Source organism: Patagioenas fasciata, chromosome 1 (assembly GCF_037038585.1).
Source record: "Patagioenas fasciata isolate bPatFas1 chromosome 1, bPatFas1.hap1, whole genome shotgun sequence".
Lineage (NCBI taxonomy): Eukaryota > Metazoa > Chordata > Aves > Columbiformes > Columbidae > Patagioenas > Patagioenas fasciata.
The window spans coordinates 141,424,502-141,440,853 of NC_092520.1; the positions used below are offsets into that span (position 1 = coordinate 141,424,502).

General features: G+C 46.9%; 1 protein-coding gene across 3 annotated transcripts in view; it reads left to right on the forward strand.

Annotated features, from left to right (window-relative positions):
* The first annotated feature begins 658 nt into the window (after positions 1–658).
* The window catches only part of PARVB (parvin beta), a 69,063-nt gene continuing 53,369 nt past the window's right edge, over positions 659–16,352 (forward strand). Inside the window, exon 1 of one of the 3 annotated variants that reach the window (XM_065844264.2) lies at positions 659–1,005. In XM_065844264.2, the coding sequence (XP_065700336.1) occupies positions 891–1,005 (115 nt within the window). In that variant the 5' untranslated portion in view covers positions 659–890. Of the gene's footprint in view, positions 1,006–15,963; positions 15,985–16,126; positions 16,148–16,352 lie in introns of those variants that run through there. The other 2 variants (XM_071816468.1, XM_065844282.2) reach the window with 2 other exon arrangements.

The window sequence follows — 16,352 nt, forward strand, 5'->3', positions numbered from 1 at the left end:
TCTGGTTTGAGTTGATTTTGTGTTCATACACACCTCGCTTATGGTGGCAGCTGTGCTTAAGACCTGGGAGTTGGCGGCTTACCTCTCGGAGGTGCCTTCGAGCTTCAGTATGCATTAGCTTGGCAAACATGGAGCCTCTGGTCCCCTTCTCCTCAACCTTGCTGCAAGGGACTTGCCGAACCCAACAGTACCAGAAGGACGGGGCGGCCCATTCTGACAGAAAAGGTGCTTGGCTGTAAAATCAGGAAGCAAATATCAATGTATTGCAGCAAGTGCTAAGCAGAGACTTGACAAACCACACACGTCCAGTTTGCCATCAAGTTTGTCCTCTGCTCTGACCGTGCTGGGACTCAGCGCTTTGCTTTTCTGCAATATTTTTTACCCACTTTTTCCACCCTCGTGGGTCCACCCCCCCGCGGTGGGCTCCGTGCTCACACAGCTGCGGCCCCTCCGCCCCCTTTCCTCATCGGTCGCAGCCGAGAAGGAACTGCACGTCTCTCCGCAGGTGACACCTTCTCGTACAACTGTGGCCGGGCAGCTGCTCCTGGGCCCCGGCTTGGCCTCGGGCGGCTACCCCGGGCGGGTTCCGCCCCGCAGCCCCTCGGCGGGCGGGGGATGGCGCCGCCGGCCCGCCCCCGCCTCCCGCGGACTTCCAGGCCGTGGCAGGGCGCTGTGGCCGCCGGCAGCGGCTCCCAGCCCGCCCCCTGCCCTCCGTGCGGCTCCGGCTCGCACACCCCCCGCCTCCCGCTGCCGGCTCTCCCCGCTCGGTCGCGAGTTCGGTCTATTCACCCGCTGCCGGGCTTTGTTGGGCTCGGCGAGCCGCTCCAGCCGCCGGGCAGGGCAGAGCAGGGATCGGGCAGCCTCCCCCCGGTGACCCCCCGGCAAAGCCCATGTCCGCCGCGCCCGTCCGATCCCCGACGCTGCGGCCCCACAGGATGAAGAAAGACGAGTCGTTCCTGGGCAAGCTAGGCGGGACCCTGGCGAGGAAGAAGAAAGCCAAGGAGGGTGAGTTCGCCCGCGCGGAAGGGAGGCAGGAAAGCGCATCCGACCGGCGTGACTTGCAGCGGCTCCCCCGTCCTGTCCTGTCCCGTCCCGTCCCTCCGCGGGAAGCCCGCGGGGCAGCCTGCGGGCAGAAACCCCCTTTGTTCGCCAGCCCCCGCGACTGGGGAGGGGGCCGCAGGGGGGGTGGCGTGCCTGCTGTCTGCCCCCGGGGCGGTGGGGCACGGGGGCCTCGCCCACCCCGGCTGGACCGGGCAGGGGGGCTGTGGGTGGGCGTTCCGTGCGCCCTGCAGGGCCCCAGGCGCCGCGAGTGGGTGCTGGAGGGGGTGCTTGGCCGCGGGGGAGCTGCAGGGAGGTCCCGGTGCCCGGGAGGTGCCGCCGCCACACGCCGGTACGGGGTGGCCATTCATCGGGCGCGCCCCAGGGCCGCTGCGGGCTTGGCCGCGGGCACTGCCGGCTCCCGGTTCCCCTTCTCGTACATCTGCCCGCTGCTGGGAAGGGAACCCCCATACCCAATGTGAAATAAACTTATGGTGATCAAGGAGACTGTGGGTGTCGTTTTTTTTTCAGTCTGAGAGTTGGGGAAATCACAAGGGAATGATTAAATCCACCCGTGTTTCATTCCAGGGCCACTTCATTCATCGGCTTCATGTTGGTGTAGATACTTTGCCCAGAGCATTTTTCATAACCAAATATCCTCAGCAAAACTACCTAGCCTGTGAGCACCAGGATCTGACATGGCTACACTTATACCGGGTATACCGTGTTCATTTGGGTTGTCACCGCTGGCACCAGCTGGGGAGGGAGGTGTTAGCCCCTTCTTCAGAGCTGGGAGGCTGGAGAAGCTTTCTCAGCCTGAGCACAGTGGACCAGCATCTGCATTGGGGTGTCTCATCCTCCTTCATGCACCCACCCCTGCTGCTGTGTGGGGCAGGTGCCTTGGCCCAGATCTGCCTTGGGCACTGCCCCCCCGGTGCTGCCTGCTCTTGTGGGCAACGCGTGCGAGGTGTTCTCACAGTCATCTGCTGTGCAGAGACAGCACTGTTTACTCTCAGGCAAAGGGACTTTTTTGTTGTTGTTGTAGATAAGGGGACTGTGTCCTGCCGCTAGACTTGATAAAGACGGTCCAGCCCTGTATACACAAAGTGTACCTTTCTCCTGAGTGTTGTCTCCTCCTGGGATGACATACTCTGTCGTTCTCTGCTTCTTTGACTGACCAAATACTAGCATCTGTGGAGAAACTCTTCCTCCACGTTATCCACAAACTGCTGCTGTTTGCTGGCAGGAAAATGGGGTGTCCTTGTCTTATGCTTCAAGGCAATTTCGACTTTCTGGCCTTGGTTTTGTTCTAGTGTCTGATGGGCGTAGGGTAGGGACGTAATGCGAGCTTCAGTCTCCTTTCATCTGGCTGTGGAGCCAGCACATGTTTTACCCATATTGAGTCTATTAATTCCCAGCAACATTTAGAAGGCAGCTTTTTAATATTTAAAAATAAAATATTTGGCCTCAAAACCTGGCTCAAGGAAATTACTTCCTTTTCCTTCTCCTGGCTGTTCTGGTGTGGCTTACTGGCATTTCCTTTATTATCTATTTTTAATCAAGTTTCTCCAACATGGTTCTGCTGAGGAGCAGCAGAAGCATTTGTGTCTTCCCGATGATCTCATTTGCTTCTGAAGGAAGATGATGGAGAAAACTCCAGCAGGGATGGACTACTCACTCTTCAAGAGTGTATTGAATTAAAAGGTGACTTCTAAGCTTAAGCAGGTTGGCAGTGACCCATCTTAAAATGACAAATTTCGATACCACTAGATGATGTTTGTGAGACAACTGCTTTTGGCTGGGGCCACCCAGTCATTTTGCTGAGTTTGCCTGTTACTTGCCTACTGTTGTGGCCACAGCTCCTTGTGGTGATGGAAGGGCCTGTTGCGGTTACTGCCCTCAGTACTTAGTGGGGAACCACCGCTGTGGTAATGTAAAGCATGATGGTCATGCTTCTGTCAGCGGGATGGGGAGGAAACTGAAACATGTGACTCGGCTTTTAATTTGGGCCTGAAAATGTGAAGAGAGAAAGGACAGTCTGCAAGAGAGGAGTGTTGGGTGTGATGTGCCTATACACCGTGCTGTGGGGCTGCAGGCGGCTGAGGCCCTTCCTTGTCAGGGGAAACAGCTTATTACCCTGTTAAGTTTTCTTTGGTTCGAAGTTTTAAGACCTGAAGAAGGCACATGTTGCACTTTATCAAGTGGGACAGCTCTCAAGTGCAGGCTCTCCAGACCACGTCTGTGAAACTGGAGGGGGGGCCCCAGGCTAAGCAGCGACCAGGTGGTGGGGTGAGGTCCGCACCAGGGGGAGAGAGGCCGTTCCGTGGCTTGTGGTAGGACCTGGGCAGCTGCTGGGGCACATTTCAGGGCTAGAATCTAAATCTTTATATGTGCGTTGAAGAAGAAGTTAATTGGAAGCTTGAGTGGCGTTCCTTCAATGAATTGACAGACCATATAGGAGCCATAGTCAACTTTTCTTGGGTGCTCTGGAATGGCTCTGCCCTTGGGGGATTCCCTGCCTCCCTCCCTTCAGGCAGTTTCTGCTGTTTTTTTCAGAGGGGACCAGCAGAGGTCAGAGTGATCTTCCCAGAGTGAACACTGTCCTCTCCAACAACCGCTGACCGTGATAGCAAATGAAAATTCTGGCTGCAGACTTGCCACAATAAAAAAAAATCATTCTTGTCTCCTCTGCCTCTAACAGCATGAAAAGTAAGCAAGCCAGAGGGCTCTTCATACGTAACTTCTTGCTTTCACTGCCTGTCTTTTGTATCATAGTGTAAATGTAGGCCTGCTATCACCATCTCAGCTGTATTCATATAAAGAATTGTAATCCATTTATATTAATCCTTTTTGTCTTTGTGCACAACTTACAAGGCATGCAGCACAGAGATCCTTATATTGACACTGAAAAAGTTTTCTTGGTTACTTACGCAGTTTTCTTTTTCTAATCATTGGTGACAGCCATGTCATAAATAAAGATAATGTGTGGCTACAAACCCACAAGCAACTACATTTAAATATTTTTTTGGCTAACTGCTTTATAACATGCTGCAACCTATTTTTAGAGAAGCTATGTTGGGAGAGGAGTGTTCATTAGGCTTATCAAGGCGGCCAGCGCAAGCTCATAGCATTGCTTTGTGACGAAAGGATAAATAAGGTTCCTAGGTACGCTGGTGATAGTCACTACGGCAGTATTCGAAGTATTTACCATAGCACGTCAACAGCTTTGCTGCTGCTTTTGCTTTAGCAGTATGGCGTGCCATAGCGCTTTGCAAGTGAGTGCCGATGGGTGAGGCAGGGTTAAGATTTCAGGTCAAGTTCTTCAATGTTTTAAGTCATATTCCCTAAGTTGCTTCACTGTTTGAGGAAGCCTTTACATTTCTACTGTGAACCTCTGCTTTACACCATAACAGCTTATGTTTCTGAATTTTTATGGCTGAACTGACTTATTAGGCAGCTCTGACTGAAAAGAAGCAGCAGCCACCGTGGTTCATGGGGGAGCTGTTTTTACCCTGGTTTCCTATGGAAGTAAGGGGTGGGTGATCTCTCTGTCTGTTTTGGCTCCTCCCTTCCTCTTCCTTCCCAGAAACAGTTTTAACCCATAATTTGGCTAAATATTCCCCTGAGAGAAAACTACCCATTTTAAGGATTATCGAATGACTGCAGATTATGTTGATGTGGGTGAACAATGTCAGTATAGGAAGATCTCCGTGGAGTCCCACCGCAGGAAAACCTGCAAATGAACTCAACCCTTAAGTGCTAGCAGGGAGCCCAGCTGGGAGGGAAGCAGCTGGAGAAAGGATGTGTCTACGGGAAGAGCACTGTGTTCTTAAATGTTACAGTCAGTCATGACACATCTTCAGAAAAGTGGGATGTGTTTGTTCCAGTGCTCATGCAACCCCTTAGTTTATACCCACTGCCCCCACATTAGGCTGTGTGGAAATCTGCAAAAATCTAAGTTTGCCTGATGTTACTGTGACATAGAATCATAGAACAGTTTGGCTTGGAAGGGACCTTCAAAGGTAATCTAGTCCAACCTGCTGCATTAAGCAGAGATGTCTTCAACAAGATTCTGTCTTTGTTGCATCTTGGGCGTTCAGGACGTGCCACATCTGTAATGTGGTTACTAAACTTGAGCACATCAGTTCAGGACCTCCAAAATCTGATTTAAATAACTTAGGAAGCTATTGGGGTGTTGGCAGGGCCCATAGCAGGATACAGTTTGTAAGCTAAATGACCCCTTATCTTCCTTTCAGACCCTGTAAAAGATACGGTTTCAGATAGTGCTGTGTTTCATCTCCATCTGTAGAAGGAACTTTAAAAAAAATTCTCCCCTTTCCTGTCAGTCAGGTGGTGTCTTTGTACCAAAATAAAGGAGGGGGTTTGCTGCAGGCTTTGCTACTTGCCCATTTGCAAAGCTTTGCTTGCTTTTCCTCCTAACAGGCTGTATGAAAGATCCAGGCAACAGGTGTTTGGCTAAATAAACCTCCTATTGTTCTGTCTATGTATTTGTATGCATATATATAGCCTGTATGGAGGAGTCAAGTGAGAAAAATACAACAGACTTGCTTGCTTAGTGTTGTTTCCCAGTGACACGATTGAGGGTGTGCACAGGGGTAAGCCAACCGCTCCAGAAAAGAGCAATTTATTGTTTCTGATGAAGTCAAGGAGTTGGAGGGATGTGGGAAGAAGGCGGGAGATGACACTTCTACAGAGGGCAGAATTATTGCAACAGCAGCTGAATAATATGAAGGTTTTATGCATATCAAGGGAGATTTAAGTATTTTTCTTGGGGTCTGTGGCTCAGCATAACAGTGAGATGGCATGGCTGTGAGAAGTTTGCTGTTGTGTTTGCCTGCGGACATGCCAGTTTGGTCAATATCTTAGTGGCAAGGTTTTTCTCCCAGAGAAAGGTGGCACTTGCTGCTTCTCTTCCACAGGGAGAAAAACTGGAGGGTGAGGAAGCGAAGTGGTTTCTTCAAAGTCATCTGGCAAGCCAGTGGCAAAGCCAGGGAAGGAAACTGTATGTCCCGAATCCTCTCTGGTGCTGTGATCCTTAGTCAAAGGCGCTGCACAATCTGTGCATTTCCCACAGCACTATATATGCTAAAGCCTATTTCAAAATTGTTTAAGTTGGGCTGCTCATACTGCCTGATCCACTTTGGTTTTCTGGAGGGAAGAACATGAGGAAATAAGCTCAACAGCAGAATTAAATTGGAGGAAACAGTCTCTGTATCATTCCTTTGAAACTGATGGGACTGCCTGTGCAGATTATTGCTCTCTGGAGGGAACAGGTTCAAAACCAGCTCCACTTCATTGCCTTTATGTTGATGAGCACATCTCAAATCTCTAAGGCATCCCCTTGAACACAACAGGATAGGAGAATTGGACTTGCTTAGAAAATGTATTTCATCTTTCATTTGAACATAGTATACTGAAAATAGTTAAAATATCTTTTTAACGCTGTCTATTATACAGTCCCCAGAAGTCTATCTGTGTAAACAGGCTGCAAAAAATGTAATGTCTCTGTCTGAGTGTGCTGTATCTTTGCTTTGGCCGCTGCCTGGTGGCTGCTTGGGACTGCTGACAAATGTATTTAACTACAAAATGATGCTGGAAGATGCCTGTTCAATAGGTCCTAAAAAGATGTTAAGCTGTAAGACACGCTTAATTCAATCTTCATGCACCTTGCAAGTGGCAGCCATGTTGCTGGTATTATTCATGGCCAGGATTTGTCCCAGTCACAACTATTCTTGGCCATTGAAGATTTTGTTTCGTTCTCACTGTGCCCATATATCCTACTTAATGAACTGATACCGGTGGCGTAATTGCTCTGACCCCTCTGTTGTGGAAGAAGTGGGACTTGGGCATTCACCTGATGCCTAGAAAGGTCAGGACAGGTCAGGTGTGCTACTGATGCGGTGCCTGCGTTCCTGTGTTTGTCCTGAGGCATGTCCGCGTTTTGGTGTAGCGGTGAAGTGCCAGGTAGCCTGCAGGGTGCAGGTCAGCCTTGTGGCATTTCTCACCCAACAGGAAGCTTCGTGAGCAAATCTGCCTCTTGCAGTTCCTTGAGGTGCGGTCTGAGATAAACTTCAACTGGTTGCTTCTTACTATCTCCTGACGTGACACTTGATTTATTTTTTTAAGGCTCTTCCTTTCAGTATACTGGTGCTGGAGCACACTTCCATCTTAACTTACTTGCCTTGCTCATAGTATGTGGCAGTGAATTCTTAGTTAGATGATGAGACAAATCCAAAGTATTCAGGGTCTGATCTGTTGTCCTGGTTCAAAGAAGCGTGTTTGCTGCAGCCTGAGAGGATAGTTGCCTGGGGAAGTGTGTTTGTGCATCATAATGGGCTACTGCTGCTGAAATATCCAAACAGAAGATGGGATGGGTTCTGGTTAAGCAGAATTACTTGCTTTTTAAGAAAGGAATTTGCATATAATTGTATTGAAGCTATACACTGTTCTAGACATGCATAAATCCATAGACTGTGTGCAGACATGTGCAAGTTCAGGTTCAATTTATTATCCTTTCTACTAGTAAATTAAACACAGAGAGATATAAATTTCCAGTTGGAACTTGAGTAGCCTAATTGCTGAGTTTCTCCTGTGGGGCTCAGGCGTACCACTGACCAGGTCTGCTTTCAGTCTTTTCTTGCTAGAGCAGTGCCAGTTTGGGTTCTGACACTGTTCTATTCTGGCAAAAGCTTTGCTGTGGATATAGTTTGTACCAGTGTCTCAGCTGAAATGAACTTTACATGCACAGGAATCACCCTTTTAATCATGTTGTAAACCCCATGTTTTTCTCCTGTAACTACAGCTGGGTTAGAATGGTTCACCCAACGCAGCTTTAGGCATGGTCTCTCGGTGAGACAATAGAGTTTTGAATTACAGCTGAAAGTTTTCTTCCAGACAGGATGCAGCAAGATATGTGAAATAGCTCTGTAGCTCTTCGGTAGTGGATTGAAAAAAGTGACTTGCTTTTATTTAAGAAAAACAGACATTTTAGAGTTGTTTTATTTTCAGAGTTGCAGTCGTTAATGTAAGATTCATTGTAAGAATGTTGTTATGTTGCATTGTAAAATCTTAGCATGGTGGTTATGAACACTTTCAATTTTCAAAGACCCGATTTTAGATTTGCTTAAAAGTACTAATGCAAAGATTTGGAAAGGGACTCCCTTTTCTCCTTATAAATGAGTCTACCATTAGTTACAGGCACTTATTCAGTGATACCTGTTTATTTTTGTTTCTTCTAGAGGATTTATTTAAATACTGATGTCTTGTGAGAGACCTGGCCCTTTGTTTTGAGGAGTGTGTGGGTGAGCCCTGTGAGACTTTGACGTGTGGAGGGCTGCACGTGGATCTGATATGAATGTGGGGAGCTGCAACGTCATGACTCCATACAAGGCCTGTACAGGTGTTCTCTGCTGGACCGTGTGAAAGGGAGATTCTTGGTCCCACTGGTGGATCTGTGGAGGGAGATCAGGCTGCATTTTGCAATAGATTGTATCATACTGACTTAAATACTTGTGTTTTTATTTTTGAGTTATAATATCTAAGGTCTTTATAAATATAAATGCATCGTACTGATTTGTACTTCACCAATACAGCAGTCCAGAAGATTTAGTGTAATTATGCATGAGAGTGCTAAACATCTTTTTATGTGCTTTAAGAGCTGCTACAGGCCAGCTGATCAAAAAATGCATGGAGATGATGGAGTTTTCCGATGCATAGCTTTGGGCTTTAGATCATACTTTGCTGTTAGGAGATTTGGGTGATTAGCTGGCAAGCTCTTTCCATTGTGAAAGCATGTTAGAACAACTTGTCGCTAAGGGATCCAGGGTTATGTGGTCTGTGGCAAGACCAGCTCGATATAGAGTCTGCTGGTTGCAGGAATTGGTGTTTCAGCAGTTACAGCTTTGCTGTTCAACTGGGAAGTAAGTTTAATGTCTGTACCTTATGCATCCAAGTGTCATGGGCACAACTGAGGAGAGTTTGTAGCAGTAGAACTGTCCATGTAGCTGATACTTCAAAGCTTATAGTGAGGGATTTAGATGCCAGATTGCTGTTAGTTTTCAAAGGGAGTCAAGTGTACAAGTAAATCTCTTGAGCACCACTAGAAATCTTGGCCTGCAAATATGCGCCTGTGTCAGGGTTCCTGAGACATGGTGTCTTAATAGGAACACAGGACTGTACAGAAACACTCACATGTATCATAAGCGGGAGGAGCTTTCTGCTTCTGCTGTAACATCATCTGTTTGTGATCCTTGTCACCCTTGCTGCTGATGATGGAAGGAGGCTCTGTGCTTGCCTCCCTAACCCTGGAGTCTTGTTCTGTTTTCAGCATTTTCCACCTGTCCATGTTCTTATGGCAGTGGGGCAGGGTCTTCATTGCAGCATCAGACTAACTCCTCACAGTAATTTCAGGAGACCTGAAGGCCAGCAAGGAGGGAGGAAGGGGAGGCCTGTTTCCTGAAGGATTTTCGTTGTGCTGACCTGTGCTTGTTATAGCAATTGTGACTTCAGCAAACCCTCAGGTTTCTTGAACTAATGGGATCTGGGTATTTCTTGCAAAAGTGAGCAACTTGGAAGGCAACCAGGTGGCTCCAGGGAAGGATCTGACCTGTGCCAGTTTCCGGACTTGACTGATGGCACAGGCTCTATTCTGGTTATCTGTCCTGGTGTCCACATGCCTTACTCTGCACAGCCCTCTGATTGAGCTCTTCTGCATGGTGACTTTGGTAGTTCATAGAATAATAGAATCATTTTGGTTGGAAGAGAGCCTTAAGATCATAAGGTCCAACAATTAACCTAGCACTGGCACTAAAACATGTCCCTAAGAGCCTCATCTACGTGTCTTTTGAACACCTCCAGGGATGGTGACTCCGCCACTTCTCTGGGCAGCCTGTTCCAGTGCCTCACAACCGCTTCTGTGAATAAATTTTCCTAATATCCAATCTAAACCTCCCCTGGTGCAATTTGAGGCCATTTCCTCTTGTCCTATCACTTGCTACTTGGGAGAAGAGCCCAACACCCTCCGTGCTACAACCTCCTTTCAGGGAGTCGTAAACAGTGATAAGGTCTCCCCTCAGCCTCCTTTTCTCTGGGCTAAACAACCCCAGTTCCCTCAGCCGCTCCTCATCAGACTTGTGCTCAAGACCCCTTACCAGCTTCATTGCCCTTCTCTGAACTCTCTAGTTCCTCAGTGTCCTTCTCGTAGTGAGGGGCCAAAAACTGAACTTGTCTCTTCCCTCATACGTCCTCTGCCTGATCTGTGAAACATGTTTTATGTTGTCGCTTTGGTTTTTTTTTTTCCTCAGGGCACAGCAAGATCATCTGATGCAGTTGTCAGTATTGTTTACTGTAACTTGCAAAGTATGCACTTTGGCAGGTTTTCCCCTGGGGCGTGTATGACATACGCGGACTGGCCCTTGCTTTACGTGCAGTCCCGGCGGCTGCGGTGTACCTGCCTCTTGATTGTTGTCATGGGCTCCATCAGCACTTCTTTCCCAGGGCTACGGGAAGGAGGCATGTGCTGTGCTGAGGAAGAGGGAAGCAGAAGGGAAGGAGGGGCAAGGTGAGCAGTGGGAGAGCCCTGATTTTCAGGGGTCTCTTCCAGGCTGCTCTCAGGAGGAGGGCTGTATCTTGGGACTTCTGCTGCAGGACAGGCTGCTCAGCGGTGGTGCACGCTGTCCCCATCATCGCTGTGTGCAGGGGTTCTAATTCAGCAGTTCCCACGTGAGTGGCACTGATCCCCAGTTTTCTTTGGGAGTGGGCTGAGCATGGAGGGATTTTGGGAACAGAAACCTCTGTGTTGCACAACTAGTGGGTCAGCGGCCAAGTGATCTCTCCAGGGTGAAGCATATCCAGCCTGCTTAGGTGTAGATTTCCTAATTTGGATTCTTCTGTTGTCCAAGTAGAAAGCTGCAACCAGAAATTTGTTACTTCTGTTGTGTATGTCTAGTTTAGCTGGGAAAAGTATTATGGCTAACATATGTGGTTTCAGGGTTTTGCGACTTGAATCTGGTTAAGTCTTAGCTTGAAAACCAGATGTGGAGAGAACATGCACACCTGGCAGTGTCTGCTGGCCTAGAGCAGTGACCACGTACTCTTCGGGCCCTTAAATCACTCTCACTTCCTCATGGAAGAACATATATCCGCACAAAACTTCTAATTATGAATCCTGTACGCACAATTTGTTTCTGTGCACCCGCTGCAGACCTCTCTCCAGAGCCCTTAGGCTGAGAGGGGAGGCCATGGGACAGGATTCTGGTTTTGGCTTTGCTAGTGGTGAGCAACAGGATCTTTGGGAATTCTGTTTTACCTCTCAGTGATTGTTTCTCCAAGTTAAAAAAGGCTTCTTTATGATCCCTGAGACCTGTCTGGCAACCATTTATAAACTCTTATAAAATCTCTTTTCAATGTATGCTGCATTTTGGTTATAAAATAAGCAAGCTGTTCTGGCTCCTGAATTCTAGTTCCTCCTTTAGTACTTCTTTCATTGTGTGGTTGAACCATAATGAAATTCACTGTGAAAAGAAATAGTGTATTTTCCATTATAACTGCCATATGGCCTTATTGCTAATTTTTAATTAGCTGAGATGGTTGCATACACAATTTATCTGAAGTAAGGAAGGAGACTGTGAGAGCTGGATGAGGAGGAAAGCTATTGTGATGTCTGTAGAGAGGCAGAGTGTCTTTTTTGCTGTCTTTAAATCGAAGAATGTGTAACCCTCAGAAAGTGTCTTTCCACTAGGTCTGCTTGGCAGATGTATGCACGTATGTTATTAAACAGATGCAGACACTCCTGTCATTTTAAAATAGAATAGTGTTTGCTCTGTGGCTTTCCTAGTCCAGCAGATGGATTTAGAGGCTTTAGAGAATCGACAGAATTTTCTTCAGAAATGGTAGAATAGGAGAAAGTACCAGAGCATCCAGGCTTGCATCTTCTGCTTAATATTCCTCCTCAGGAGTAGGGTTAGAAAATTGTCCCTTGGGATTACTGTTTGCCTTCTTCCCTGTATATGGCTCTCAGTATTGTTACAGTGAATTGGTTCTGTTGGAAAATCAGGCAGGATGTAAGAATGCTAACACTATAGATATATCTTGGATCTGTGCTGAATTTGGTCCGACAGGCATCTTAACTCTCTAATTATAATAAGTAATTAAATAAGCATGTGTAATGGAGACCTGTCACTGGGAAACTAGACTTTAATTTGGGGCAGGATGTTGTGCTCCCAATGGTCCTGCAGAGCCAGGAGCAAAGCAGATCTGCTGCCTCTGTAGCAGACCTGATGCTGTGTGACACACAAACTGATGGGGATGTTTTTGCATGTGGAAGGGGAGAAGCAGTCATGACTGACCTCATCTAATATGACAGTTGTCCAGCTTCAAGCTGGACCTTTGCAGGTCCTTTGAAGCAGCATTTCTCTGACAGGGGAGAGGGACTGGTGTTGGAATCTACCCTCTGCTGTATGGTTGAAGGCGAAAGGTATATATTTGTTTCCATGGCATGTCTGAGATAACTGGGTGCTCGAGAGGTTCTTCTCTGGCTGCTCACACAGATTCAGACTAATAGTTTCCCTCTGGACCACACATGACGTGCTTAATTAGACTGCTGTCTTGAAAATGCCTACTTTTACTGCAGCACTGCAGCTGTAGCTGAATTAACACAGTGAGGGGCCGTAGTTCAATCATCACCTTGGATCCTCAGTATCATTTGGCTTCATATCATTTAGTTTAAAAAAACTAAACTATGGTGGCTGTTGCTCTGCTGACATCAGTAGTAAGGGCAAGAAGAAGGCTAGGGAACTATGCTTGACCAAGCCATGACTTTGACATTGAAGGTGTTTGTTTGCTTTATACTGTCTTTCCAACTGTATATTTCTGAACTCTTAATTTCTGTAATTTACATGTTAACAAACAGATCACATGTACCAACATTTGCCAGGCTAGTTCAACACCTGGTAAAAAGCCTTTCTCTGTCAGCTCTTTAACCAGTGGGCAACACCTGTGGTTTTCTTTTCTGTGGACAAACTGGTAAAACAAATTATAATTTTTAGTGAGTGACTTTTCTTCCCATGAATGGCATTACATGCAGATGCTGTATGGCCCAGAGTCTTGGTAGGAGGCATCCTCACTGGGTTTCTTCATTCGCTAAACAAACGTGTTGTTGATACAGTGATTGGTAGGAGGTTTCTCTGAGAATGCAAACACAACTACCTTGAAACTGAGCTGGGGAATTCCGCTTTTGTACTGAATGAACAGGAGATGAGCACTGTTGTTCCAGGGAGGCTGAGTAATTTGGTGTGTTGCGGCACAGTAGGCCAGGTGATTTTGTGGAGCTGTATTGGGAGTGTGAAAGATTTTGTATCTCTTAATACTAAAAGAATAAAAACAGAGTAACCTATCCCCTTGCAAGAAAAGCTAGAAGAAGATCCTCATGTCTGCCTGTGGCACTGCCCCTATGTCGTGTCTTGTGGTCTGTCCTGGAACGTGTCCTGTTTAATATCTTCAGTGGCCTGGAGGAGGTGATGGGGTGTATGCTTGTATAGCTGACAGATGACACCAGGCAGGGTGACCAGCTGATACACTTGAGGGCAGGGCTGCTGTTCAGGGAGAGGCAGACAGACAGGAGAAGTGGGCTGACAGGAACCTTCTGAAATCCAACAAGAGCAAGAGAAAAGTCCTGCACTCAGAAAAGATGAGTCCCCTGCAGTGATGCTGGCTGGGCAGTGCCTGCCTGGTGGCAGCTCTGCTGGGAAGGCCCTGGTGGGCATCGAGCTGACCATGGGCCAGCAGTGTGCCATTGCTGTGAAGACCAACAATATCGCAGGCTGTGTTCACAGAAGTACAGCCAGTAGATAGAGCAAAGTGATTATCCCCCTCTACTCTGCACTCCTTAGATTCCAGCTGATGCACTGTGTCCATTTATGGGCTCCTCAATACAGGAAAGACAGAGCTAAACTGGAGCACCTTCAGGCAGCGGGCCACCGGAATGGTGGCTGGAGCACTTGTCGTGTGAGGAAAGCTGAGGGCATTGAGGTTGTTCAGCTTACAGTAGAGTCTGCTTCAGCAGATCTTTAATAAGCAGTCTGCTGATACTTATGAGATTACTGAGAAGATGAAGCCAGGTTCTTCACTGTTGTGCATAGCAGAGGAGAGAGACAGCAAGTATAAACTCAAACGAATGAGGTTCAGTCTGGACAAAGGGAGAAACTTTTGCCTGCTGGGGACAATGAAGCAGTGGGACAGGATGCCTAGAGAGTTTGTGCAGCCTTCATTCTTGGAGGTTTTAAGATGTGACACTATAAAGCCCTGAGCAACCTGGCCTGATCTGCGAGTTGACCCTGCTTTGAGAAGGAGGTTCAGCTTGAGACCTCCTGATGTCCTTTCCACCCTGAATTATCCAGTCATCTCACGCAGCTTTCTTGCAGCTTAGACCTGACAAAGACCAGAGTAAGGACATTTCTTAAACAGTGCAAAGTCTGTGGATTAATGATTTGTGAGCATGTGAATACAAGAGTGTGCAGTGGAGCTGTGCTTCTCATCAGGGTCCTTTTACTGGTTTTGCACCAAGACACTAGTAAGAGGACAACTTTCTTTTTTTTTTTTTTTTTTGGTCTAACCTTTTAGTGAGGAAGAAAGCACAGATTCCAGTGGGCTGCTGCTGCTGTTCTGGCTGCTTCTTTAGTGAGGGTGAGTTGGAGAGGCTTTTTCTGTGTAGTTAGAAAGCTATTTTGAGACTGGCCAGTAGCTGAGCTTGAAAGTCTTTAAGATGTCTACCCCACTGAAACACCACCTTATTGGCTCTTGGGACCCGGTATTGTTGGTGCAAAGGCTTTAAAAGAGACCACAGAAAGCTAGAACTGCACATCATGCAAAACTTTCATGTGCTAAGTAAACAAATAATAACAGCTGCGGGTATTTTTGATACTTGGTGAAAATGTGACATTTTCTTGTGCTTTGGACTTGTTTTCATTTGGTTGTTGGGCTGGCTGTTGTTTGCTGATTGCATTTTGTTATCCTGTGAGGGCTGTATTTGGGAGACTGGACTGAAATGCCAATTGGAGGCCTGGGCTCCACTCTTTCTACATGGTCTTTAGCAGCTCAGTTAGGGTGTGGTGGTGTCTATTTCTTACTTAAACCTGGCAGAGTTAAACATCTGAGTGCTTTTATGGCAGACACTATCTTCACTGTACCTACCCCTCATGGAGTTTTATCTGACCGTGGGCTCTGAGTTCCAGCCTTGCTTTCACTGTGAGGTCTCTAGTGCTTATCACTGCAGTGCTTGTCTTGGCAGGCTCCTCTGATCCTCAAAGCAACAAGTAAAATAATTTTCCAGATATGACTTGCCTGGAAATAATTGAGAAAACCTCTTTGTATTTTGCAGCATCTGCTTGTATAGTGAGATATTTCAGCTCATTTTCAATAAACTGCTTTACTGCTCTGGTTGCAGGTAGGACAAAGGAAAGGAAAAGCTGGACATGAGTGACCTTAGTATACAGTATTCTGAAAACTCTGTGTTGAATGTTTAGGATAAAGTTTCTAGTCTGGAGCATTGCCTGTCCCTCCATTGGTTCTGTGTTCTGTTGAACTGAAAACTAATATTTACTAGAAAACCCTCAATGTGTGTGTTGCAAATGTGGTTGCTGTATATGAGTATTTTTCAGGGTTTTCCTTGTCTTTCTGGGTGACATTTTGGCAACTCCAGCAACTGGGCATGTGCACTTTTTGTGGTTCGCAGGGCCATTTATCTTAGCTTACTCGTCCTGTAGAATTATGTTGCACAGCAGAAAAGTTGCTTTTTTGGAATTGCAAGTCATAGCTGTCATGTCCTTTCTATTTGTGTGAAGTTTGTTTGTTGAGGTCTGTACTACCAGCTGGAGAAGACGGTGCCTTTCTTTTACTTCTTGTGTTCTCCTGCCATCACTGCCTTCAGAAGTGAGTCTGTTCCTCTGTACTTCTCTTGCCATGTTCAGAAGAACAAGCAACATCAAATGTTTTCATATTTGCACAGGAGACTACTTTTGGTGGTGGCTGTTAACCTTTTCATGCCTTTGGAAAGGGGGGCAGAGAATATGGGGAAAGCAGCAAGCTGAAGCAGGTAAAACTGCTTGGACTGTTAATTAACTAAGGGGGTTTCATTTGGTTATCTAGAAATGAGGTGTCAAACCATGAGAAGGAAGAAAGAAGTCGATGGAGGGATGGAAACCAGCTCAGTCATAAAACATGTTACCATGAGCAGTAGTAGTGATTTTTTTGATGCTAAACATTCTGCTTGATAAAGTTTGCACAGTTGTATTTGTATG